Below are 25,576 nucleotides of genomic sequence, written 5' to 3' on the forward strand. Positions count from 1 at the left end.
GTCAGAGAAAGACTGGTTCACAGTGTTGCTTTCACATCAGAAATGTGTCTTGTAAACAGTTGCATTACAAAACAAAGGAGTCAATATCTTATTAGTCATACAGAATATATCTGCACAAACATGTACACTTTGTACAAAATGTTCTTTTAATGTGGTGGTAAGCTGTATTAACTGTTGCTATAAACATAAGGCAGTAATCACTTTCCCTTGTTATCAAGTTTTACAGTGTCATTCTTTTTAAAGGCTAAAATAGGCATGGCATAGCCCAATTCAAGTGGAGTAGCTGTTTCTTTTTAGAGGATTTTTTTTTTTAAAGAGTTGATTTACATTAAATACATATTAACATCTGTGCAGTAATTATGTACAAAATAATACTGGCTTCAATAAATGGGTTGTTTGATAAAATCTGAACTGGCCAGAGCGTCTAAATGAAAAAGATGTCCAAAGTAACAGTTCTGAAATGTGACCTTCATAACATGGCATGCTGCTTTCATTAAACCAGTCCTTCTTAAACTTATTTAACAATGAAGGTTAGACACAGTCGGTTGTCTGATTGTCAGAGTATAACAAAAGTCCAGTAACAGAACCATTTATAAAAATAAACAATTCCTTCTTTTAAAACTTGTTCAATGAATTGCAAAAATAACACACAAATATATAATAGCATGAAGCTGCAGCAGGTCAGCACATTGTATAAAACACAAAGTGATTCATGAAGTAGACAGTGTTTAGGACCTGTTTGTTTCAAAATATTGTTTGCGGTCTTTCTTAGACAAATCTGGAAGAGAAGAGAAATAATACAAGGATTAGTTATAGTAATAATCATGTAATACACAGAATGATTACACAAGCTACACATGCATGATCAAAAGGCAGGCGAGCAGTAACAGGAGAAAGAGGGAGGCAGGTGAGAGTGAAGGCGGTAAAACGGACCAATGAAGCTTCTAGAGCAGTGCCGAGCTGGCCTCAGAGTCGGTGTCGTTCGGGTGGAGGCGCGGCTCATGGGAACAGATGGATTCCTGAGCTCGCATGTACTCGTGGTACTCCTGCCGCAGAGCGTTGAAACGCTCCTCACTTAGGGAGCGCCCGTAGTGGCGAGGCGGGTTCAAAACTGGTGGACTGACTGAGGGGCACTGGCCTGGGAAATGTATTATGGAGGAAATGCTTGGGTAGGCTCACAATAATCACAGGACACAATGAACACATGCATTACAGTTACACCAAGCTCTGCAAACACACGCAATTCAAAAATGGCAATGAAATGTATTTTTACCTTTCTGCTGGTGGTCCTGGAGGCCAATGCATTGATCATGTCTGCCTTTCCAAATGCCCACATTTGACTGCTCCATTCTCATGGCCTCCAGGACTTCTACATCCACACAGACATCAGCAGAGTCCCACTCATAACTCTCATCTACTGGTGTGTTCCTTCTATTGGCATACACAAAAAGCAGGTAACCACAAAACATTTTTATAATAGCAGTAATTAACTCATTTTGGCAACATTATTTCCTGCTGTGACCACATTTGTCCAGGTGTGGCAATGTTTCACCTTTTGGCTCTTCTGTCCGACGGCTCCATGTGTCGTTCACTCTCCTCTGTTGTTTCAGGAGAGCTGAGCAGAGTTGGTGTGATTGACAATGATTGGCGATAGAGACCACCACTTCCGCGCCCGCTGCTCTGGCTGGCATAACTGGCCCGCCCTGCTTCTCTGACCTCTCTGTATTCAGGGTCCCCCGGGCGTCCCATCATCCTGTCTGTGTGTCTGTATGGCTCCTCCTCACATGGAGGTGGACAAGGGGGGTAATAAGGGGAAGGCCAGCTGATTCCCCGTGGCAGGTATGACCTTGGAGGCCCTCTTCTGTGGTCTATGGGTCTCATGTACTCTCCTCGGGAGTCAGGCCAGTGCTGGTACTGAGGTACAGGAATACAGGAGGGCATAGGGACATACTTTGGCTCAGGGGACCTCATTGTTTCTACAAATGAAGGTGACCACCTACTACATTCAGGAAACACTGCAGCTTGTCGACGTGGATCACAAGGTTCTAGCAGAGGGGAGGCTGAAGTTTGTCTTGGTGGGTACATTGCTGGTGAAAGGTAGGGAGGACTAACTAAATATCTTTGGGTAGGATGTGGTCTCTCTAAACTCCCCACTCTAGGCCTTCTGAAGGGCATGTATTCTTTCCAAGATGGCCCTGGCTTCATAAAAGACGGAGGACTGCGCCCTAAACTATAGGATTTAACTCTGACATCAGGGCTTGGAAACTCATCCCAGTAACATCTCTCAGAGACATAGGGTCGTGGGCTCTCAAAATGCTCCCATCTCTGAGCGCCTAAACTATGAGATTTTTTCATAAAGGGGCGTGGTGGCCCCATACTTGAAAGTGTTCTGCAGGGGCCCATACTCAAGGATTTCTTGAGAAATGGGACAGGTGCTTGAGTTATACGTGACACAATGTTGTTAGCCCTGCTGCCCTGAGAAGCTGGTCTTTGAGGTGGCCCTGACAAAGACTCACTGCTATCCACAAAACTTGATGAATGTTTTGCAATTATATCTGCCATGCCTTTAGCTGCACTGTACAATGTGTGAGCAGATGAAGAGCCAACCCGGAACTCTGGTCTCTCTGAACTAGTATTTCTGAGTCTAAGTCGGGCTTTTTCATCATAAAGTTGTCGGCAGGTTTTTTCAGGGGCATATGTAACATTTGCATCATCTGGAAACCTGACCCTAAGTAAAGGATCTCTAGGCTCCACCCGGAGAAGGAGTGAATCATCTTCCTCTGTAAGACTTTGTTCAAATCTAACTAACTTTGGATGTGACTCAGTTTCTTGATTTTTCACATGAACCTCCCAGTTTTTAGGAACAACATCTGGCTTAGTAATGGGAGAAGCCCCAGTACGTTCTTCAGAACTTTGTTGAGTGTCGGTAAGTTCACTTTCTTCCACTGGTTCATCCACACTCATTTCAATAAAACCTGGAAGGCTCAGATATTCAAGAATTGCACTTGTTTGCAAAGGGGACATTTTTAGAGACTGTGCTACAGGCTTAGCTTTGAAAGACCCAGACATCCTAGGGACAGACAACTGAGACAGGTCACTTTCTACTTCTTCCACCAGAGTTAAAGTTGTAATAGGACTTGGGCTGTCGGAGATGAGGCATTTGTCACTTTTTCTAGAGCGTGTTCTTACACCTTCTGTTTCACACTCATGATAGGGTAAAGTTGAGTAACCTGAAGGACTCGAAACCCTCCTGGATTTAAAATCTACTGCTGTACTATCTGTGCGAGTATAGGGGCGAGCAGCGGCAACAGAGTCCCAAGGCTGCGTACCTGCAATGGACCTCCTGTAACTTTCTGGCTTTTTTGGACTCAACGACCTGTCTCTTTGAGGTGACTGCAAGTGCAGGGCTGGTAGACTTTCTGAGGTGACATCCAACACAAGAGGAAGAGATGTGTTCTGCGTCACTGGGGACTGCAGTGAGTCAACATTAGCAGAGTCCTCTGTATTGTCCTGGCTTGTGTAAGGGAGCACAGATCTGGGGGATCCGTTATCCTGCGGACTTCGTATTGGAACAAGACTGGTGACTGATGTCACAGGGCTTATGTCCCAGTTTATACGGGAAGAAGAGAGGCGGTCCATTGGGCTGCTTGTACTGCCAAAGTAACAAGCCTTTCTATAATCCGAGATCCGACTTGTTTGACCTGCTGCTTTGTGTTTCTGCCTAAAAGCAACATCCTGAAGTTTCCATACTGGCTCTTTGTCTACTGTAGGTGACTCTCTGTGGGGACTTTTTGTCTTTTCTGAGTGAGCTTGACTTCTCTGACGGGCTGTATAAGCCTTCAGTTCCCTCTCTATTCCTTCTCGCTCTTCTACTAGCTGAACACACCTGTCGGTACTGTCCAGCTCCTGTTCAGTGTCCAGTTGAGAGACTAGAGTTCTCTCACCTTCTAATGATTGATTAACATTCAGCCTGCACCTCTCCAGATGTTTACCTCTTCTGCCCAAACTGGGGAACAGTTCCTCAGCGTGGTCCAGCATTCGGTGTCTCCGTAGAGAATCACTAGGTTTTATCTCACTGTTGTCAGAATAGAAACTCGCTCTTTCAAGAAGGGCTTCAGAGCTTTGTTCATCATCTGAGTAAAAACAGCCATGACGAGAGAAGTTTCTGGCCATTGCTCGTACTCTACTAGGAGAAGCAGGAGGCCTTCCAAGTTCAGGTACATCCACAGTTAGAGGAGAATTCTTTCTTTCATCCTTTTCTGAGCTCAGGATACTTGACTTTGGAGAATCCCTATATGATGTCCGATTGCTCCCAGCGCCACTTGCGCTGCCATTACTCTGCAACACATTTTTTGTATTTGAACTCTCCTGCTGTGGTTGGACAATGAAGCGTCCATCTGGTCCTCTGGAGATAGACTCCAGTGCTGTTGGCGATGGGGCTTGGGACCCCAGGTGGCTCTCAAACATCGTGTAATGTGGAGGTGGAGACGAGTTAGACAGAAGCTGTTTCCGCTGGTCATAGTACTCTCCACGACTGCCCTTCTCAAAAGTGGAACGATTGGACTGTGATGTGGAAACGCTGGGAAAAAAGGGCAGTGGTGGACACAGCTTCAACTTAAGAACACTGTCTGGACTTCGAGGAGGTGATCGCGTTCTAGGGACAAAAATAAGATTCTATTGTTAGGGAAACTCTGTAGTATAGACATTAAGGGAACAGTAATGGTTAACTCACTGTGGCGATGAACTCTTCAGCAAGACATTGGACAAGTCTGACAAAAGATGAGAGAAATAATTGAAAACCTTTCACCCTCACATAAGTTATTGTACAGAATAAACGTACCTCCTCTTCTCCTTTTGCGACGCTGCTGTCTCTTGTAACTCATATAACAGGCTGTTACTACAGACAGAACTATTGCCGCAAACAGGAAGCACACTCCAGCAATCACACCAGCCAACAGGGACTCTGGGATATTTTCCAGAAAACTAGGGCGCAGTGGATACACCTCCATCCCTGTAATGTAGATGAGTAAAGGATAATGTTTTATAAATGTTGTTATAAAATGTAGAGATAAAGGGCATAATACTCACCTATTGTAGAGACATTGATAGACATACTGGGCACACTAAGCAGTTTATTGCTGCGAGATAGTAGTCTGAGATCATAATTTGAATTCTATAATAAATAACAAGATCATTAACTTAAGGTAGACAGTAGTAAAAGAAGATACATTTGCTAACATAAATGTTTTTTACTCGTAAGAGTCCCGGTACAAGCAGTTCACTTTGATTGGCTCCAATGTTGCTGGTGATGATGACCCACTGGCCTTGGTCTTTGCGGGTCTGAAGCACAAAGCCAGTGAGAGGAGACGAGGGAGTCTCCGGAGCCAACCACCTCAGGACCACACCTTCAGACGTCCGATTGACCGACAACATTATGGGGGGGTCCAGGCCCAGAAAAGTGGAGAGAGAAGGTGCTTCTGTTGGAACAGCTAAAAAAAACAAAAATGCAAACCGTTGAAGTCAAAAAGGATAAAACATAAATAATAATTAGTTGTGGTTGTAATATCAACATACCAATAGTTTGTACAGAAACGATTTCACTGAAGGCTCCAGATCCAAGCTTGTTCTGAGGAAGGACACTGAACTGGTAATTTGTGCCTGCAAGTAGCCCAGTAACTAACAAGTAGTTTTTAGACGTTGGGACAGGCAAAGACGCCCATTCATGCTTTCCTCTGGAGGCCTGCTTTACCCTTAAACATATTGAACAAAAAACAATTAATAAGTATTTATTTTAACACTTCAATATTTCCCAGATTGTACATTACACACCATACAGTAAACTTCTGGGTGAATCCTCCATCAAAACCCGGCACCCAGGAGACATTAGCCTGATTCATGTCTGCTCTTACAGACACTAATGACACAGCATGAGGACTGGTGCCTAATGTACAAACACATTATTGAAAATGATGAAAGAAGTACACATTTACATACTAATTATCAGGATAGCACACTCACCCAGGACCAGGATTACAGTGCCAGCACTGACAGTGGCAACTCGATTAGAGGCCAGGCACTCCCAGCCCCCCTGATGGTCTTTACTGAGGGGCTGCAGGAGGAGGGAACCATTTGCCAGCACGGTGAATGGAGACCGAGGAGTGGGACCAATCTACAAAAGAAGACATACACCGTTAAAACAATGCTTTGCATTTTAGATACCATTATTTTTATTACATTTCATTATACCTTGCTCCAGGTTATGTTTGGGGAAGGGTCTCCAAAGGCTTCACACGGGATGATCAACTCTCTGCCCACCTCCTGCATGTATTCTGCACGTGGAGGGACTTTTAAGGTTGGAGGGTCCTGGAAAGGTACAGTCCTTTTCAAGTCCTTTATTGCGCGAAAGCTTAGGATGTGTTTTTCCACATACATTACTACTCTTACCTTTAAGATGACATTGGTAGGTTCAGATTGACCCATAGTACCATAACTGTTATAGGGTGTACACGTGTACATGCCCACAGCATTATCATTGGCCCTGGCAATGAAAACTGAGCCCTCAGAATTTACCATCCAACCTGGAAACTGGACCAATAAAAAATCATTAATTCAAAGTGAAACAATAAAAGCTGAATATATCTTTTGCCACGTATACTTACATTGTCAAGATTCAAATGATTTCCATCTTTTGTCCAGTTTACATACAGCACAGGAGGATCTGCCTGAACAGGACAGACAATGACACCCTCCATGCCTGCGGGCAAATACATTTCCCTGGGCATCCGTGTTACTCTTGCAGGATCTTGTGTTAAAAAGCAGAAACGCATTTTTATTTAGTTAACAATGATTCTCAACTTCAATCGTTGTTGTGTCTGGTATGGCATCTGCTGACATCTTACGTTTAACTTTGAGATGTGCAGAGGCTGATGGGGGAGTTAATATCCCGTTAGTGGGGATGCAGGTGTAGTTGCCAGCATCTTCTGGAATAAGATTTGGTATAAGGAGCGTCCCATCCACCAAAACCTTTACCCGGGACTTTAGCGACCTGCAGGCAAATCATGGAGCAAATATTCAAATAAATGTTACAAAAGGATATTCCAGTTCCTATGATTAATTAGCTTGAAATAACCTACTCAATATGATACACATTTTGTCCTTGTTTCACCCACTCATAGGTGAGGTTGGAGGGGTAGGCATCAGCTTGACACTGCAGAACTGCATCCTGGGACATGTTTAGAGTGGTGTCCTCTGGAGAAATGAGGATTATCGGTGGGCCTTAGAGTGAAAAAAGAATATGCATGAATATTTACCTTTTAATGTTTAATGACAATCAAAGAACAGGTATGGGTATGTATGCTTGTAATGACACTCATTGGTCTATAGGGGGCAGTGCACACTAACGCTGAGTCTGAGCAATGAGAAATGGCAAGAGGGTGAATCCTTGATTAAGGGGTTTGACATTGCTTTTGTCAAAACACACAGCAATTTTCAGAAATGTCTTTGCGAAGATAGATGAAAGTGCAGCACAGAGTGATAGTAGTTATTCATTCTGACCCAAAACGCTGACAGTTTTACTCTCACCTTTGACCTGCAGCTGTGTAGCGTGAGTAAGATTTCCCTCAGAGTTTGACACGTGACATTTGTAGACTCCTGAAATATTTCTTGTGACAGAGGCCAGAGACAATGACCCATTGAGCACCTAAAACAAGGTACAGGTAAAAGAGTTAATAAAGTTTACATGGTTGTTATAGACTTTGTATGAAATAATTATATACATTCTTTTTTTTTTTAAATCAGTGAGTGTTCAATCCTGGTTTAATATAATATGATAAAATACATAAGAGATTTTATGTAGTTTTTTTTTTTTAACAAAATATATTTAGATAAACCATATTTGAAAGCGGCAAGACTATATTTATGAGTTTCATCTTCTTGTTTATAAGTACCATTTTCAGCACTTTTCACCATTCAAAAGATCTACTTTGTTTTGAATTGTTAATTTCTATGGCAATGGTGCTAATATTTTGTTACTCTGACACAGATTGGACATAGATTGGCTAGCATTATTCTTGCAATATAGCAATACTGCAAATTAAATAGAGATATAATGTGGAGTCCAACCATTCACTGTTGTCCTTACTTTAATTTTCTCATGTTTCTCGATGGGGCTCTCATCTTTATGCCAGACAACAGTTGGGCGAGGGTTGCCATGAGCTCCACAGCTGAGAGTCAGTGCGTCTCCAAGGAGAACTTCCACAAATGTTGGTGGAGTCTTGATAAAAACAGGTGGAGCTGCAACAAAAAGCATAGATTGTGAGTGACACTGTAAACCAAGCAAAGTAATCTGATTTAGAGCTATTTGAATGTAACCCTATTAATGTTGCAGTTTAATCTGCGATAAATGAAAGATAGCATATGGCAGAACTTGGGGCTTAGAAAAAACATGCAGCGAACAGTTGGAGAAGAGACCAGAGTTAACATTTTAGTCAGTCTTTCCTGAATACCTGTATTATTTTTGGTTGATCAAAAGAAAATGTTCTAAACTTGTACATACAGGAAAATAAATTTCAAGGCTTTATTCATTTATCTATTTCAGGGAAAGTGCATGTTAATTAATATTTCTTTAAATATGCCAGATCTGTAATTCCATGACAGATATAACTCTCAAACCAACAAACAAGTGAATAATAAAGTTAAGCTTAAGTTTTGTGAAAAGCAGTCCCTAACCTTTTTTAATTTAAGGACCAGTACCAAACATAAGATTTATTTCAGGTGAAAGGGGCGTTAAATGAAACCCCTATAAAAAATATTTAAAAAAAATATATGAAACCATATAAAACCCCTATCTATATCAAAGAAAAAGGGTCTAAACAATTATATTTGCTGTTTAGTGGGTTTATTTACACTATATTTTCAGAGTAAAACACAGGAACATTTCTGAGGCCCAGCACTGGCCTGATTTCTGTGCTTGGAGGCCACTCGAATAAAGTATTGACTCCTAAATGGTGGGGACCTCAAACTAGTTGATGTGAAAATGTACAGCTTTTGATTCTCGTTTTGTAAATTACACATTTCAATATAATTTAATTTTTATTTAACAGCAAAAACAAATGGTGTTTATGTGCAATACTTCTAAATGTTATTGATATTAGTGATATAGAATCATAGAATGTTTGGTATTACATAAAAGCTCTACTCCTCTTGCCAAGGCCCTGTGTGTGGCGTCAGCTGTACTATTCAAGGACAACACCCATGATGAGGTCCCAAACCCCACAGTGCTGCACCTGTGATGGAGAGAAAAGTCCATGTGCCATTCTGAAAGTCATCGGTTTTGCTGTCTAAGAGCAGGATTCGGCATTCGAACCAGCCCTCGTCCTCCTGGGTCAGTCCCTCCACCAGCAGAGAGGCGCCCCGAGTCAGAGACACGCGGCCTAAATGAGAAAAAGAGCAAAAAGAAACACGGGGTCACCACAAAAGTGCAGACCAGCAGCATCAGCATGTGCAGACTCAGGGCTTACATGCAGCACACAGGGCCCCAGGCTAATAAAAGCTTTGTTTTAAACTTTAAACAGAGGCTTTAGTTAGTGCAATATGTCTTCTTATATCTACAATTATATTTTAGATAGACAACACCACTTTTGAAAGCAAAACCACTCCATTTTGGTGTAGTCGTATGTAGATTTATATAATACTATTATTATAACAATCTAATAATTAGATTGCCGCCACTTGATAACCGCCATTCAGTCATTTCTAATCAACAATGATCAGCTTGGGGTTTTTACTTGAGAGGTCCACTGACAATGAGTGAAATATTTTGTGTTGAATGGCAATAATAAAAAATCTGCATTGTTTATGTTCAGGAAATTAGTATTGAAAGTCATTTTTTATCTGTTTTTAATGAGGCAGAATCAAATAAAATTGTAAATAAAAAAGTCTTATCTATAAAAGGCTATATTGTATATATATTGTATTAGGCTTTGAACTCAGATACTTGAAGAAGATTTGTTGTCAGTTGTCACCCGCTTGATTAATTATTTTTAATTAGGGCTAATTCCCCCATAGAAAGCACATTTCTAACCCAGTAATAGCATACTTATGATCTGGTGACACTGCTCCAAAAGCTAAGTTTGGAAAAAGGCGGCAAAAAGTGAGTTTGTGAATCAGTTTCAAAAAGAAAATTGTGATTTTATTCAAGTTTGTTTTTGTTTGAGTGGGAACTGCTTGAATCTTTCAATTAGGCCACTTTTGTTTTGAGAACATTGATGGACGTCATCTGAATGTGAGTGAAAAACACGAGCCTATGCCCACGAATGCCAGCACACTGCCCATATCAGGCACAATGACACGTTTCTGCTCCTCTCCATGCTTCTTACAACTTCTTGTCAGACTTCGAAACTTGATCGGGTGGTTGCCTGGTGACTGCAGCCTGGTATTGGAGTCACCCACTCCCCCTGGCACCCCCCATCTTTTTATTCTGCCTCTCAATGAACTCTTTTTTACCTCTTCAATCAGTGGGCTTTTGAAGACAGGAGGATGTATGGCTGAGGAAGCACACACGTTGCTCATACCAGGCCCTTGCCAAAGCAGTTTAAAAGTAAACAGGCGTTGTTGCTCTGACAATAAGGCATGGGTGAATGTGTAACGCAGGGCTGGGCGACATGGCACCATATATTTTCCTCACCCTGAAGGATCTTTCATTTTTAATTTGGTCTTCTTTTTAAACAAAATAAAAATGGCTTTCAGTATGGATTTCATGAACATACACAAGACAGACTTTTAATTGAACACGAAAAATTGGCCAATTTATTCCCCCAAAGGCCGCGGACGTCCAATAAAAAAAATCCGAAGCATATCATGGCAAGTTAATTTGTAGAGCACAATTTGTACACAAGGCAATTCAAAGTGCTTTACATAACAGGAAAATACATTCAAATCACAAAGACATGACATAAATCACAAAACAGTTTAACACATAAAAGAGAAGAGAGCAAATAAATGCACAGCAGACAGCACACAGTCATATGCACAGCTAAACAAAACTGTTTTTAGCTTAGATTTGAACATTGCCAGAGTAGAGGCCTGTCTCACAGCTTCAAAAAGACTGTTCTAGATTTGGCTGCATAAAACTGAAACACAGATTCCCCATGTTTAGTCCTGACTCTGGGCACCAGCAGGAGGCCGGTCCATGTTTAGTCCTGACTCTGGGCACCAGCAGGAGGCCGGTCCATGTTTAGTCTTGACTCTGGCACCAGCAGGAGGCCGGTCCATGTTTAGTCCTGACTCTGGCACCAGCAGGAGGCCGGTCCATGTTTAGTCCTGACTCTGGCACCAGCAGGAGGCCGGTCCATGTTTAGTCCTGACTCTGGCACCAGCAGGAGGCCGGTCCATGTTTAGTCCTGACTCTGGCACCAGCAGGACGATTGGACATGACTGAATCTTGATCTAAATTAAAATTTGATCGATTGCCCAGCCCTAGTGTAATGTGCCAAAGTTATAACAAAAACAATACAATTTTCAATAGTTTAATACTGCTAATAACACTTATTTCTATGTACAATTTTGACAATGATTTACTTTGAAATTCTTTAACAAACTAAACAATACTAAGACAAAATTAGAACTTAACAATAAAAGTAAAAAGCCTAAAGACCAGGCAAAGACCAGGCTAAACTCAAACAGCAGACTGACTACAATAGCTAACAATTAACTCTGCATTCCTGACTGGGGCTGTTGCCGAGTTTAATAGGTGGGTTTAATGATTGACTGACCCCTCAAAAGACAGACTTTTGATGGCCGGCGTTCACTTAAAAGCCCTCATAAAAAGAGAGACCCTGATTGTAGGTCAATTCCTTTTAAACAGCCTGGTAGAGCGACGAGGCAGGAAATGTGTGCGTTAGTGACAGCAGGTGTGAGGGTATATTTAGGCTTTTCCCTTAGATTTATATGGGAGTTTCACTAGGTGTCCATTTCCTTTGACTTTTCAGTTAAATATGGAAAATATGTTCAACAATACAAGTTCCTGAATCATTCGCAAAGTTTACGAGACTGGAGGGATTTCATTTCTTCTTACAATAATAGTAACACTAACATATAATAATAATACTGATTGTGAAAGTCTAATTAATTGCTTTAACACCTCCACTTGCAAACACAACAAAAAACAGCCAGGGCAGCTTATGGAAATCCTACTTATAGATCAGTCTGGCCATGTGCAGAAGCACGTGGGGGAAAATACATGTTGATTTTCAAAAAATGTGAGGTGAGCCCTGCCCCCTGGACCTCCATGGAGGAAGTCTGATTTCACTGTGGGCACTTAACCCTTTCCCGGAGCCTGCCTCTTGTCACAAAGAGGCTGCAGCCCCCACTCTCCATTCCCCAGCGTTTCCATGGTGACTGTGGGGTAAGATTTGAATTACGTTGCTATAGAAACGTGGACATGGGAGGGTCCACCACGCAAAGACAGGAGGTGGGTTTTACTGTCATTTCAAATATTGGATGAAAACATGTTTAGGTTTGAAAACTGTTTTGTGACACATTCAGTCAAAAAAGAGGGCCATGGTTTTCTCTTCAGCCGTTAGCAGACAATGGCCTGATGCTGGGTGACTAATGTAGCTTTATTTAAATGTGAATGTTAAATCCCTCAGCAAATATAAATAAATCTCACGGAGCAGGTGCATTGTTATAGACGTGCCCTTTCTGACAATGTGTTTTTTTAGTGACATTTTGTAGAATACATAAAACTAATGCCACAAGAGCAGCAGAAAAACATACATTTACATGCAGAGAGGTTACAGAGAGTGTGCACATCAATAATCTACTGACAATAACCAATGAGACACTGACCCTCCTGACCCCGTGACCCGCAACTCCCCATCAGACACATTCATCACTCCTCCTAATTCAACAGAAAACAATATTCACGAGCCCTGTTCAAGAGCAAGTCCTTATTAGAGCCTTGGTGAACAGAGAAGGGCTGAAACAATAGCCTCCTCACTGTTATTCCTCCAGCAGTTATCACATGACAGAGCCTCTCCATCTTACAATGAGCCCAGTTCCAACAGGTTGAACTGCAGTGCAGCCAAGGGAAGAAAATGGAACGCTAATCTACCAGTTCTGTGTGAACCTCCACGTTGCGCCCTATTCATATTAGACCAAGTCAGATTCTTACCCAGTGGGAGGCAGAACTGTGCTCCAGAGTAATGCTGCTGGCTGAGCTGGCCTTGTCTCATGGTCTCTGATCTTCTTTATTTCAATGGATATTGATATGGCCCTTTCTGCAAGTGGAACCAGTGCACTGAACTGAGCTGTGACTAAACTTAGCTATTCGTGGTTAGAGCATACTTTTATTAATATGTATCAAGTTCTCGACATTGTCTGTTATTTTTCAGGATGTTTGCGTTAACAAATATTGGAACAGTGTTGACTCATAAACAGAATCATCTTGTGTTGTTTTCTACTGCTGTTCTCATCATTAGTCATTGACTGGTGAAAGTGGTGAAACAACAGACACAAAAGCAGCCTTAACCGAAGAGGAAGACGGATTATTCTGTTTTGAGAAGCATCAGCACTGCTGTTCTTTGTCCATCCCTGTGTGCATTAGGAAGCTGGGCAGAGGTGCATTGTGGGATGTGTTTTGATTTGAATACAATCATAAGTCTGGGGGCCAGTCCCTGCTCTGACAGCATTCCCTCCCACTCCCCCAAATTTCTCTCTTCAATCCGCCTGTCCCCCTAATCAGTTTAACCCTCTTATGAATAGCTCTTTGTGGTGGGATAGATTACAGTTAACTCTGTCCCTCTCACTCTATCCGGCTCGGTTAACCCCTCGCTCCAGTACACATGTACATGACTCACGTGCCAAGTTTCACTGTATTGGCAACTTCATCTGACAAAACCTTTTTAAAGATTTTATAAAACCAAATTATATAAATGTACTTGACTTTTTAATATATGGTTGAACGGTTTAAAACCCACTCCAAAAGTATTATTAGTTACCACACTTATTACAGAGCTGAAATAGAGCTCTGTGAATCGGCTGCTACACGCCTTAGGCATGAAGTTACAGGGCCTTTGTAATAACCTCGGTTCAACTCGATAACCATGAAGTCCCCAGGCTCTGGTCAGCTATTCTGCCTCTGCTGTGGCATCCTGATCACTATGGCAGAAAAACTGGTTGGTTAGGATCAAACAAAGCATAATAATTGTATAGGTTTACAAATGACTGAATGTTAGAGAAAATAAGGCCTGTAATGACTTATACTATATCAACCTGTCCATTAATTGAAAGATAAACTGTATTATTTTGGGCACAATATTCACCTACATTTTATTTGCTTTATAGTGGGGAATAATTTTATCATTTTTGTAGTAATTTGACCTGCACATCTAACTAACTGTATTTTATTTTTATTTTCTTATTTTCTCTTGGCAGCTTTAATTGTAGGATTTTAAACACAGGAGCATTCACATTTGAGAGAAGACTGAAGGCTGAAATATGATCTGCTAAACTGATATAATAAAAATCACATGCATTTGAAAACATTTTTGTACAGGATTAGCAGGATTTATAAATAAAAAGACATTTGTAGAGAGAGTGTTGGTACTTAGGGAACTGCAGTCTTTGTGATTACAATTACAATTTTCATTTACTTGTTATATATTTTCCTGCAACCCGAGCTCTGTGTTCTCTGCTGTGATCTTTGTACCATTGAACTGTGTGTCTACTAATGTAAGTATGTGATTTGTGCATGTGCACAGTGAATGGGAGTCCTGCCTTCTTGAGTTTTAAGGGTTCACACACAGACTGCATGCTGGGATCTGGGGGTTGGGCCGTTGTTGTCCTGGTCTAAGGTCAGAATCTCCTGTTCACTGTCAATACGCATTTGCTTTAGCTGGAGCGATACACTACATCTAAGTGAACTGGTATAACATACTGACGATTCAGAACAGTGACACAAGAATTACACGATGTGCCTGTAAGGGTTTGTGAGATTTTGTTTACTATAATAAATCTTACTTCTTGGATTAATATATCTTATGTATGTCACATTTATTTCCTGCAAAGTGTTAAAAAAGAAAAATATGTAAAGGAGGAACGACATCTCTTCATAGGGCTGCACGATTAATCCAATTTTAATTATGATTCAATCATTTCTAACCATCAACGATGTGGACGGAAGAATAATGAACAAGCAAACAAATAAACAAAATTATATGCTTGGGTCAACAACCTCTTGATGTAAATCACGTGGTTTGGAGCAGAATTCAGACGTTTGAGGAAGAAATTAGTGATGTTAAATGGAAAGACTTTGGAAAGATTTAAAAAATGGCGATGATTAAAACGTGTATTATTTGTTCAAGAAATTAACATTGCAATTCTTTGCTTTTAATAATACAAAATAAAATGTCATCAAAAATGAAGATTATGTTCAATATGTTGGAAAAAAAATCCTTTCTTTTTTCCCCCCTTTATCACCCTGGTCCATCTCATCACCTAAACTCACTCCTGCTGGTAATAAGACCTAGTCCCAGATCCCTCTTAAGCAGACAAGAGAAGCTCTTTCTCAGACAGACCCTGACCGGCTGCCGTCTGGGGGTCAAGAGCAGGACAGTGGTCTTTGCATGACACTACTCAAAAGCACAGTGCAATCTCAAATGTACCTGACATCATTTCTGGACGTTTGCTTAATTAAAAAGTATGCAATTTAAAATATGCAAGAAGATAGCGCATACTTTTGCTCATCTTGAATATTAAAGTAAACTAAATTGGAGACAAAGGGCAAAAGTCACAAACAAAACCAGAATATTGAAATTGATTTGAAATTTGTAATGAGATGTTAGAAATTAGAAACATGAGAAAATTAGCACTTAATAATATAATTCACATGTCTTACTACTAACTAAGCCTATAATCAACACTACAGAATCCAGCTCTCTCTTCCCTGTACTAAGGCAAGCTCTCTAAGGCAAGCCAAGACAAAGATCAGGAAATGGTATCCTCTCTCTGCCCTTGTGGTTACATCTGAAATCCCCCCTTCTAATTTGAGGGTAGAATACATTACGTACACAGCACTGACACGCTTTGCACACAGCCATCTGCCTCTGGAGGGAGGGAGCGATGAAGATCTGAGGCAGACTGGGTAAACCCTCAGCAGACTTTCCATCACAAGGAGGGAATATGGCACAAGATGAGCACATACCAAAGCCTCACAGGCCCACAATGTTGTTTACGCCATTTTAACCGCTGACTGCACCGAAACAATAACGTGCTAACGGTCTATGCGAGAGTTTGCTTGTAGTTGTTTGTGATTCAAACGGTGACTCTTCAATAATTCATTCATCTGATTAGATAAATTATTGATTGACGTAAAAGGAAATCCAAATTTAAAGAATGAAATCGACCCAAAGATAAACCTAAAAATCAACAAGGCAGTAAACCTCTGTACTGTATATATATATAAGTCCTTGTAGAGGGTGAGGGTCCTTGTACATTTGTGTGACCTAGATGAAACGATATGGGATTTTGGGGTGCCCCAGCTTTTGCCAAACTATAAGAGGTTGCAACACCCCTCTTTGTTTTTGCCCTATGCTAGACAATGAGCGGATTATATGGTTGCAGTAAGGAATCTAGCATATTTTCCTATGTTCATCTATTCTCCTTCTAGCAAAACAAGCTTACTGGGTCACCCCACAGCATACTAATAAAACACTATCATCAGACCACCAAGCCCCCACCCAAACTCCTAATCCCTCTAACTGTGGCGTTACTGGTGCCCCCACCAGCCCCCCCCCCCCCCCCCCTCTTTTTTTCCTGCAAAGTCTTCCCAACCCCCTTAAACTGCATCCATCCATTCTGGTTCTTCTTCTGCTCCTTACACTTCTGCTGCTGTCTGGAAGTGCACAGAACACCCATATAAATAATTACAGGGCTCTTTTGAGTTGGATTAACTTAAAGGGTACTGATTCATCCAACTTCCTGTTCCTTTGGCAAATAGGTGTGACTTTGTTTAGTCTTTGCACAAAGCATCTAAGAGCAAGAGGTCACATCTGTTCATCTGTTTAGTTATTTTGTCTATTTCATAAAAAAAAGTCTAACCCATGTTAATGCATGAGTCTATCTAGTCTTACCCTTGTAGTTTGGATGAACTCGTGGGGCGTACACTCCGAATTTAATGAGGATGGGAACATTGTAGCCAAGTCGCACCCATTCCACCACATGCAGAGGAAAGAGGTTGGGACTGGTTTCTCCTTTGGATGTAGGACTGAGGTTACAGTCCAGCTCGGCCGATCCCCCTTCACGGGCTTGAACCAGAGTGGCCACGCCTTGAGAGACACCTGTAAAGGCAGCAATATATTACAGCACTAAAACAGTATCCATATGAACACACACCACGTAATTATATGGTACCAGAATATAAGAAGTTGTCTAAGAAAGTTATGAAAAACACTGTGACAGATAAATCCCTGTGACATTTCTTCCCAGTATAGTAAAAGAGAGGCAGGCTGGGAGGAAACAAAGTGATCCTTGGTTTTAGTAGTTTTAACATGAGTTAAGATCAGTGTCTCCCCCAGAGGTTTCTGTTAAAGATTGGGACTGGGGGCATGTAAAGTGACACAAAGTGCCATTTGGCGATAAGATCGTATAACAGCAAAGCCTGTAAACACACTGCAATCCCATTAGTGACACCTGGAGTTAACTCTTCCAGTGGCTCCTGCTCAGAGCCATGTGCTCACGTGAGAGTGTCTGACTGGGTGCCAGAGTTGTGTCGCCTCTCATCTGGCCTGCTGCTTACTTTAATCTCCAAAGGGAGGGGGTCACTGGGACTCTCTGATGCAGGACAGCAGGGCACTCGCGTCCACATCCCACCACCCCCTGGGGTCCACACACATGGTCGGTGGACCAGCACAATCAATCTCCCAGCCCACCCTCACAAACACGCACGCAGAAGTGTGCCAGGGGTTGGGGGTAGCACAAATCCCAGATTGATCTAAATCTACAACCAGATATTATTTAAGTTGGATTTTGTCCCCATTCCCTCTGTTTTTGGGCCCCTCCTCTTTACTTTCCCCATAGGGCAATGAGAGTGGCCACTGTCCATGTATTAACAGTAAGAAACAAGTAGTAAAGGTTGTAATACCAAAACGATGAATTGGGATGCTATAAACGGCCTAGTAATGTTAGTGTGGGTAAAAAAAAAAAAAAAGTTAAGTCAACGGGACTTTCTAAAAGTTTGGCATTTCATCCAGGGTCAGCACTAGCATTTCATGTCCCTAAACTCTAATTTGAGCTAAATTAATGGTTTTGGTTTCTAATCCTAACCCTTATTTTATCTTGAATGTGAAAGAATATATTGTCTAAAATAAACATTTGCCAAAAAATGGTATGTCACAAAAACCTGACCAAATAAAACAGTTCCTGAACAGAAACCTAATCCTAACCCAAATCATCTACTAAATATGATAAAATGTAAAAAAAAAAAGTAAAATAAATATTTGCAAAAAATAAATTGTGAAAAGAAATATAATGCTTTGTTCCGTTTCCGACGAAATGTTAGGGAGTCTCTCAAATCAACTGTGTCAATTCAATCTCAAATCAAGAGAGATAACATAGAAATGAGACATTGAAATTGACATTTACAAGTTGCAGCCTAGTTTTTAGTATTCCATCCGATGAGTGTTTTTTTTTTTTCTTCTTACAACTTCACAGCATCACAAAGGAGCACTTTTAAAAAAAAATGAGAGTAGGTGTACTTACTAAGCATACAGATGGCTACAGCAGTGATGACAGCCTGAAGCCACCGTCTCTCCTGTCCCATGGCCGTCCTTCACACTCCTTCACATATCTCCCAACCTGAAAGGCAAAAGCAGGACCCACTTTAGTACAAGCAGTGGCACTTAACCACTGCGTCCCCGCCTTTCCTCTCCAATACAGTATGTAATCTCTTTTAATGTGCGTTAACATTTTTACATAATCCTAAAACTCAGATCCAAATGTATTTTGGTAAATAAAAACATTTATTTTGGGGGGAAAAATTAAACATTATAATCCTCTGTAAAACGGGTGGTCTGAGATGTAGATAGATTAAGGCCAACAAACCAGAGCTGCAGAGTTGTCCATCAGACTGTTTAGACCAGGCACCAACATGAGGATTTCACCACTGACCAAAGATAACGAATCAAACATTGAACAGTATCTATGTAAGGAAGAACTTGTCCTACGGTGGCCCTGAGGAATGAAGCAGGTCAAAATGTGGCTCAAAACATTGTGCTGCATCTTCTGAGTAAATGTGATTAATTGCTGAATAGATCAGAACGAGTGCAGAGATGGTGCATTGACTGGATTACTAACTAATGATGTTACAAGGATGAGCTGGAGCAGTTTGACCTCTAGAGTAGTCTAGAGTAGAGTATTGACAAAAGTGAAAATCCTACTATATGTGTGCATTATCTCAGACAATATTTAACAATGTAACAGGATTGGGATAAAAATGTTTATGTAGCTTTTATTTAATATGGGACAGAGCACATTAATGCACATGTGATAGTCCAACATGTAAATGTGCCAGAGTTAGCCGAGCAGGCTCATTTTCATCTGTATCCCATTGGCAGGTGGATGGAGACAGATCAGTGTTTTGTGCCATACACATGTTTTACAATATAATTGTATACCCTTGTTTGGGGATTACACTATCGTTATGTCTCAGTTATATTATTATACAGTTTAATTATAGATAGATGACTGGATATTCTAATTTTGCATACCAAAATGTCAATATTATCCAATTTTGTCCACTCTAAATAAAGCAGCTTACATTTCACACATGCCTTTGTTGAGGAACAGCATTGCAGCTAAAAGAGATAAAACATTATATATGAACACAAACTTAGAATTACTAATAACTAGCTAGTCTTAAATAATACAGAAAACTTTTGTAAATGCACAACCTGACATGATACCAACATAAAATACAAAGTTAATTTACTTAGTACAAGAAAGAGACTATTCTTACACAGCAGAGAGGCCGGTGTGCAGGTGTGCTACATGCAGTCATGTGACAGTTTCTCCAAATTAATCTTTGTACTTATATATAGAGTAGCTGACATATGTGTATATCAACTTACTACTGCTCTGCATTGTCCAGTGATAATCAACACACCTGCAACAGGCATGAATGATTTCAGTGCAATTGTCTTTACTATGACAATAACTTGCTGTTTTGGCCCTAAAGCTTTGGTCTTTATTAAGGCAGAAGATGGGCAGTGCCCACAATGCAAGAGATCTGTGAGAAACTGTCTTATTTTTATATATACAGACCAATAGGTCACCACCTGGAGCAGATAGGTGAGAGGGTGTGCAGCAGTTGGGGAGGTGTTGGTGAAGGTCATAGTAAACAGATGACACCCAGGCTGCTTCCTCTGGCAGTCTATTAAACCTTTATTACTACTTGTAATTAGTGTTGGAAAGTAACTTTATACATTTCCTTCTCTAATCAGTGATTAATAAATACATAACAAAATACATTTTAATGCCTGCATTAAAATGTATTTTGTTATGTATTTATCCAATATTCTGTAATAAAATGTTCAAAAGTATAGCCTTATCACTCCTTGTAATAAAGATACCAATAACTAGAGCCCAGCCCGCAAAGAAAACTCTCTAATTTTGAAGATATTTGAGGGAACGACATTAGAAGCAGTTCATCTGTCACAAAGCTACAAACAGAGAAAGTCAAGAATTTAAAGACAGTATTTAAAGCAAGAAGGAAAAGAAAGTCTTAACACTTCACTTGATCTTCCAGGTCTCACGTGTCGCCTCTGGAGGATGAGGTGTTTTACTGGATTTCAGTGACACAAATTGCTGTGGACCTTGCCATGACTTAGCCTTATGGACAGTACGTTTGTACCTACAGAACTAATCCGGGCCTGCTGCGGAGCAGGAGTGTTAATAGCGTGACAGAGATCAGATACAAAAGACAATTTAAGGTCAAAGTCACTTTTCTTTAGGCTTGCTATGAATCTCCTGTCAGGAACAACAGCTGGTGAGCCAGACAGGACATTGTATTTAAACATTTATGAAGTGCATAATGCATAATGCAATTTTTCACAATGCATTATTACACAGTGTCGTTATATACTTGTGTATACTGCAATCATCATATGTTAAAATTATGACCTGCTTTATGACTATAACATGAGATGAACTGTCAGTACACTTATACCAACAGTGCACCCAAGCACAGGTTATGGGTGATGCTGCTGACAGATACAGGCCTGATAAGGAGTAGATTTACTCCTGGGTTAATCCTGGTTAATCCCAACAGAGTCTGTATACTCTCAGGGCAAACCTACAAAAGAAGGAACTCCTTCTGTCACTCACACACAACTAATGATAAAGATTTAGCAAAGCAGCTCACACCTGCAGCCAGTCCGAAGTGCACCACCATGATACAAGCATGGGGCTGATGTGCTTCAGTCAGTGTGTTGTTGTTTTTTATCTGTCCCTATTCAAACCAACCAATAAATACATAAAAATAACTATAAACCACCAACTGGTTAGACCAGCCAACACAGCACAGCAATCAATTCATAGATTTTGCCTGGCACAGCAACCTAATTTAGAACTGTTTATTGACATGGTTAAGCTTTAGCCAGAGGAAACTAAATGGGCACACACTGGGCATCAGAAGCTCAGGAGCCCTATCACAATGTCGATATACTACTCTAGTAGTCAGTCCATCCATCCATCCATTTTCTACCGCTTGTTCCACCCACTTGCAGACTCCACCCAGAGAGGTGTGGCCCTTGTGTGGCATTGTGGTCTGGGAATCGAACCCACAATCTCCTTCTTGGGAGGCAAGAGCGCTAACCGCCTTTGCCACCGTGCACCCCTCTAGTAGGGGTGCACTCTAGTAGTCAGTTTAGTTCATTTATATTATAAGCCTGAATAAATCACTGCAGCACATACATTCTTTGTGCAGATTATTCCCTGAATGTGCAAAACAGCATAAAGCATTGCAGACTATCCTGAAACCAAATGGCCCATTTTCAAAAACAAACCATGTTAAGTCCTTGACCACTCTGCCCCCAGTCCTGAGGTGCCTTAAAATGTCCTTCTGATGTCACAGTGGGGAGCTGGAAGTCAAAAGGTATGATATTTTACAGCCAGATTACATGAAGACTGCTAGATCAAAACACGTGTTTAACCTCGACCATTAGGGACAGTAATCAACAAACCTGAAACCAAGCATTCAGTCAGTTTTTAATTATTGTTATTATGAATGGCTTTGTTAAAGTGCCTCCACAGTGTATGGTCTGGACAAAGCATATTCCTAAATTGGAGGCACTCCATCTCATGAATAATTTGTCTGTTCAAGCCTTCAATCGATCACTCAGTGGTGCTGACAGCACTGTAAACAGCACAAAGCAGACGCATAACAACATCATGAAAATACAACAGAAGTGAGAGCTAAATAAAATACATTATTTAATAAGGCAACAGTGTAACCGAAATAAAACACGTGATCCTTCATGAGCTCACTCTGACTAACCAATATGCACTAAAATTAAAAACAACAAACGAAGACAAGCAAAGCAAATCCAACAATAATGAAGTATTAATGTACAACTTTCTTCATTATAATTTCAATCTGAATGCAAATAAAATAATTTATCATCTTCTGCATTACTATAATGGGAGACTGCTCCATCCTGTACGAAAACAGGTGCACCTTTTGTCTGACTCAGTCAAGCAGCAGAAGTGAGGCCCTCGGACCCAGTAACCACGCAAACATGACAAATATGACGCTGTATTGTGACATTGTTTTTGGTAGTAGCATGGATCTATTATAATAGGCCTAATCTACAATAACACGCCCACTCACAAATCACCAGAGCTGCACGAGATTCACACGTAAACAGACCCATAATGTCACATTTGTGCAGTTTCTCATTACAGGGCGGGTTACACAGCAAACCACTCAAGGGAATGAGCATAATGTGAAAAAGTGGATTAAATGTGAATACAGCTCGTTACTACAGTGTTTTAACCACGAAATAGTAGAAATCTACAGGCTTCAGAAAGGCACAATGTCTAACCCATTACAGCTGGTCGAGATCATACATGGATTTACGGAGCTATTGATTTCACAAAACATTTAGGATGCTGCTGGTATGAGGCTTTACTCACCCTGCTCGAGGCACTTGTCCACTTGTCTTAAAAACTATCCCTTCAGTCCATTGAACTTCTTTCAGTCTTGTAATTACCAACGCTTTTGCCTCGGGGTATTCAAATCGCAAGTATCCTGGGAGCAAAATGCAGGTGTTCACATTCCGGAGGAATAAAAACTTCAAAAAGAATGGGAAAACCCCCGTAATCCAGAGTCTCAGGCAGACTCTTGTTTTAAAACGCGGTTTGGACGTAATGCGTGCGTAAACAAACCCCTATTTAAAAGTCCATTTAAACTTTCTCAGTTTTTTTCCCGCGCGCAGTTCATTGTCAACTTGTGCAGGAAACCGGTCAAATCAAACTCAACAGTTTATCATCTACAAACAGTAAAAAGATGCTCCGCAGATGTAATTGTACTGGTCCGTTCTTGCAAAAATAAAGCACGGAGCACGATGGTTCAGTCCTTCTGCTAGTGCCTCTCCTCCTCCCATTAAAGTTGTGCCTCCTCCTCCTGAAGAGGCTTCCGCGCACGAGCCCCGGAGCAGAGAAGTGAGAACGGCCGTTTCCGGTTTCCCTTCACAATAATGTTCCCGGTAGTACAATCATGAAGCTAAAACATGTCAGAATCGGAGATCAAAAAAATATTTATTGCGATTGTCATTGAACAATTTTCACAAACATAGGAACTTGTTTTGGCATTAAGGTGTAACATAAAATAATGAAAATAAATATGTATACACTTGATCTCAGTATGTACACAAAAATGTTATGTCAGGTAAACATTGTAAAGGTGCATGTGCCTCTTTTGGTTGTGCTGCACAGCCATGATTTTTAGGCCTTAGAAGTGGGGGAAATTATTAATAATATATTGCAATGGATGTTTTGGAGATAGGTAAATTAGAATATCAAGTTTAAATTGAATGAAATTAAATGAAATAAATCGAACAGAAACATCTAGAGTAATCTCCCATGTAAGGATATAAAGTGACATTTCTGATCTTTTCTGGTTGATTCACGTTTAGTGTGATACTTAAGCCTCAACCAAGACATTTAATAACTACCTCTGAAATCATTCCTGGACGAACCAGCCTCAAGACATTCACACGTTCCTGATGCACTGTGAAAATATGGTCTGAATATTGTTATCAAGTAAGTAAAATATATATATATATATATATATATATATATATATATATATATATATATATATATATATATATATATATATATATATGTGTGCATGAGCGTGTATATATAATAATATTATAATAACATAATATTGCTTGCCCTTACCTGTCCGATCGCCCCACATTTTTAACTGGTTCCACATGTGAAAATATCTATTTGCAGGATAATAAAAAGCTTCCTCACCAAACAACCAAACACTTTTTTATGTTTTTGCTTTCCACAGTTTGGAAGTTATGGAAAATGATATTTGAAAAAATATTTTGTGGCTGCAGAGATCTACTTCCCCGTTTGGTTTGTTTTTCAGCGTTGCAAAGCTTGAGACAAAAGCGCCTTTTTCGTGGGAAGAATTCAGAATTGACAAGCAAAACCATAGAGTATTCAACTTTGTTATTGCATTAACAAGACAGCTGTGTTTTTTTTTTTTGTATGTGCACTGTAGGCCTACATTTTTCAACAACACAAAACAGTAGCTTTTTTAACAGTTTTATTTTCAATATAACTTCATTTCTAGGATTTTGATATTCTTGATCAAAATGGCTTATCCACATAAATAATGCACATCAAAGCATAACTGGAATCTCTCTGTGATGTCATCAACAAGCTACAGTCAAAACAAAATGCAGCGACAATTCACATGCAACTGACGCATTTTTATAACAATCGGTTTATTAACACTCAATTGACAAAATAAATGTGTAATTATGTATTATTTGTCAAATCAAAAAAATTGTGTATTTGGTCTGGCCCTTGTTTACAGTATGGTTCGAGGAAACAGTTGTGGAAATACTTCTACCCAGGACAGTCACATCTGCTACTCATGTCCAAACAGCAAAATTGTAAAATATTAAATACAATTCTGTTTCAGTGAAATATATAGTCTGTTCTAACTTCATAACGTCATATGCACGTTAATTAGACCATTTCACTGTGAACCAAACTCTAATATTTTGCCTGTTCTCAGAGGTCCATATGACCCTGAAATAGAGAAATATAATACCCGCATTATAATAGAGTGAAATGAGGTGAGAGTCCTAGTTTTTCTGTAGCGGGCAGGGTAGGACTTTACAAATGCAGTGCTTACCTCAGCGACACACGCCCTGTAACAGTAGGGGCTCTTGTGCGTGCCAAGTGAACCATATGGAGATCAAAGGATTGGAATTAATCACAAGGAATCTTCCAGGAAGATTTAACCCTGGAAATGTTGACAAACCATTTACACCAG

The 25,576-nt window shown here is 40.4% G+C and overlaps 1 protein-coding gene across 1 annotated transcript; it reads right to left on the reverse strand.

Annotated features, from left to right (window-relative positions):
* Nucleotides 1-207: 207 nt before the first annotated feature.
* igsf9b (immunoglobulin superfamily, member 9b) lies at nucleotides 208-23,359 on the reverse strand. Its single transcript, XM_072432573.1, has 22 exons — nucleotides 23,188-23,359; nucleotides 18,757-18,852; nucleotides 17,130-17,336; nucleotides 9,285-9,431; nucleotides 8,141-8,292; nucleotides 7,582-7,699; nucleotides 7,134-7,275; nucleotides 6,900-7,045; nucleotides 6,660-6,802; nucleotides 6,445-6,585; nucleotides 6,247-6,363; nucleotides 6,019-6,169; nucleotides 5,830-5,941; nucleotides 5,575-5,750; nucleotides 5,254-5,489; nucleotides 5,089-5,173; nucleotides 4,841-5,011; nucleotides 4,733-4,769; nucleotides 1,553-4,654; nucleotides 1,274-1,431; nucleotides 934-1,138; nucleotides 208-778 (listed from the first exon to the last, which is right to left on the reverse strand). Exons 2-21 carry the CDS (start codon nucleotides 18,815-18,817, stop codon nucleotides 945-947), a joined length of 5,796 nt encoding a protein of 1,931 aa, XP_072288674.1. The 5' UTR covers nucleotides 18,818-18,852; nucleotides 23,188-23,359; the 3' UTR covers nucleotides 208-778; nucleotides 934-944.
* Nucleotides 23,360-25,576: the final 2,217 nt, after the last annotated feature.

The sequence above is a fragment of the Eucyclogobius newberryi genome, unplaced genomic scaffold (assembly GCF_026437365.1).
Source record: "Eucyclogobius newberryi isolate DKJ021-1_F unplaced genomic scaffold, fEucNew1.0.hap1 SCAF_6, whole genome shotgun sequence".
Classification (NCBI taxonomy): domain Eukaryota; kingdom Metazoa; phylum Chordata; class Actinopteri; order Gobiiformes; family Gobiidae; genus Eucyclogobius; species Eucyclogobius newberryi.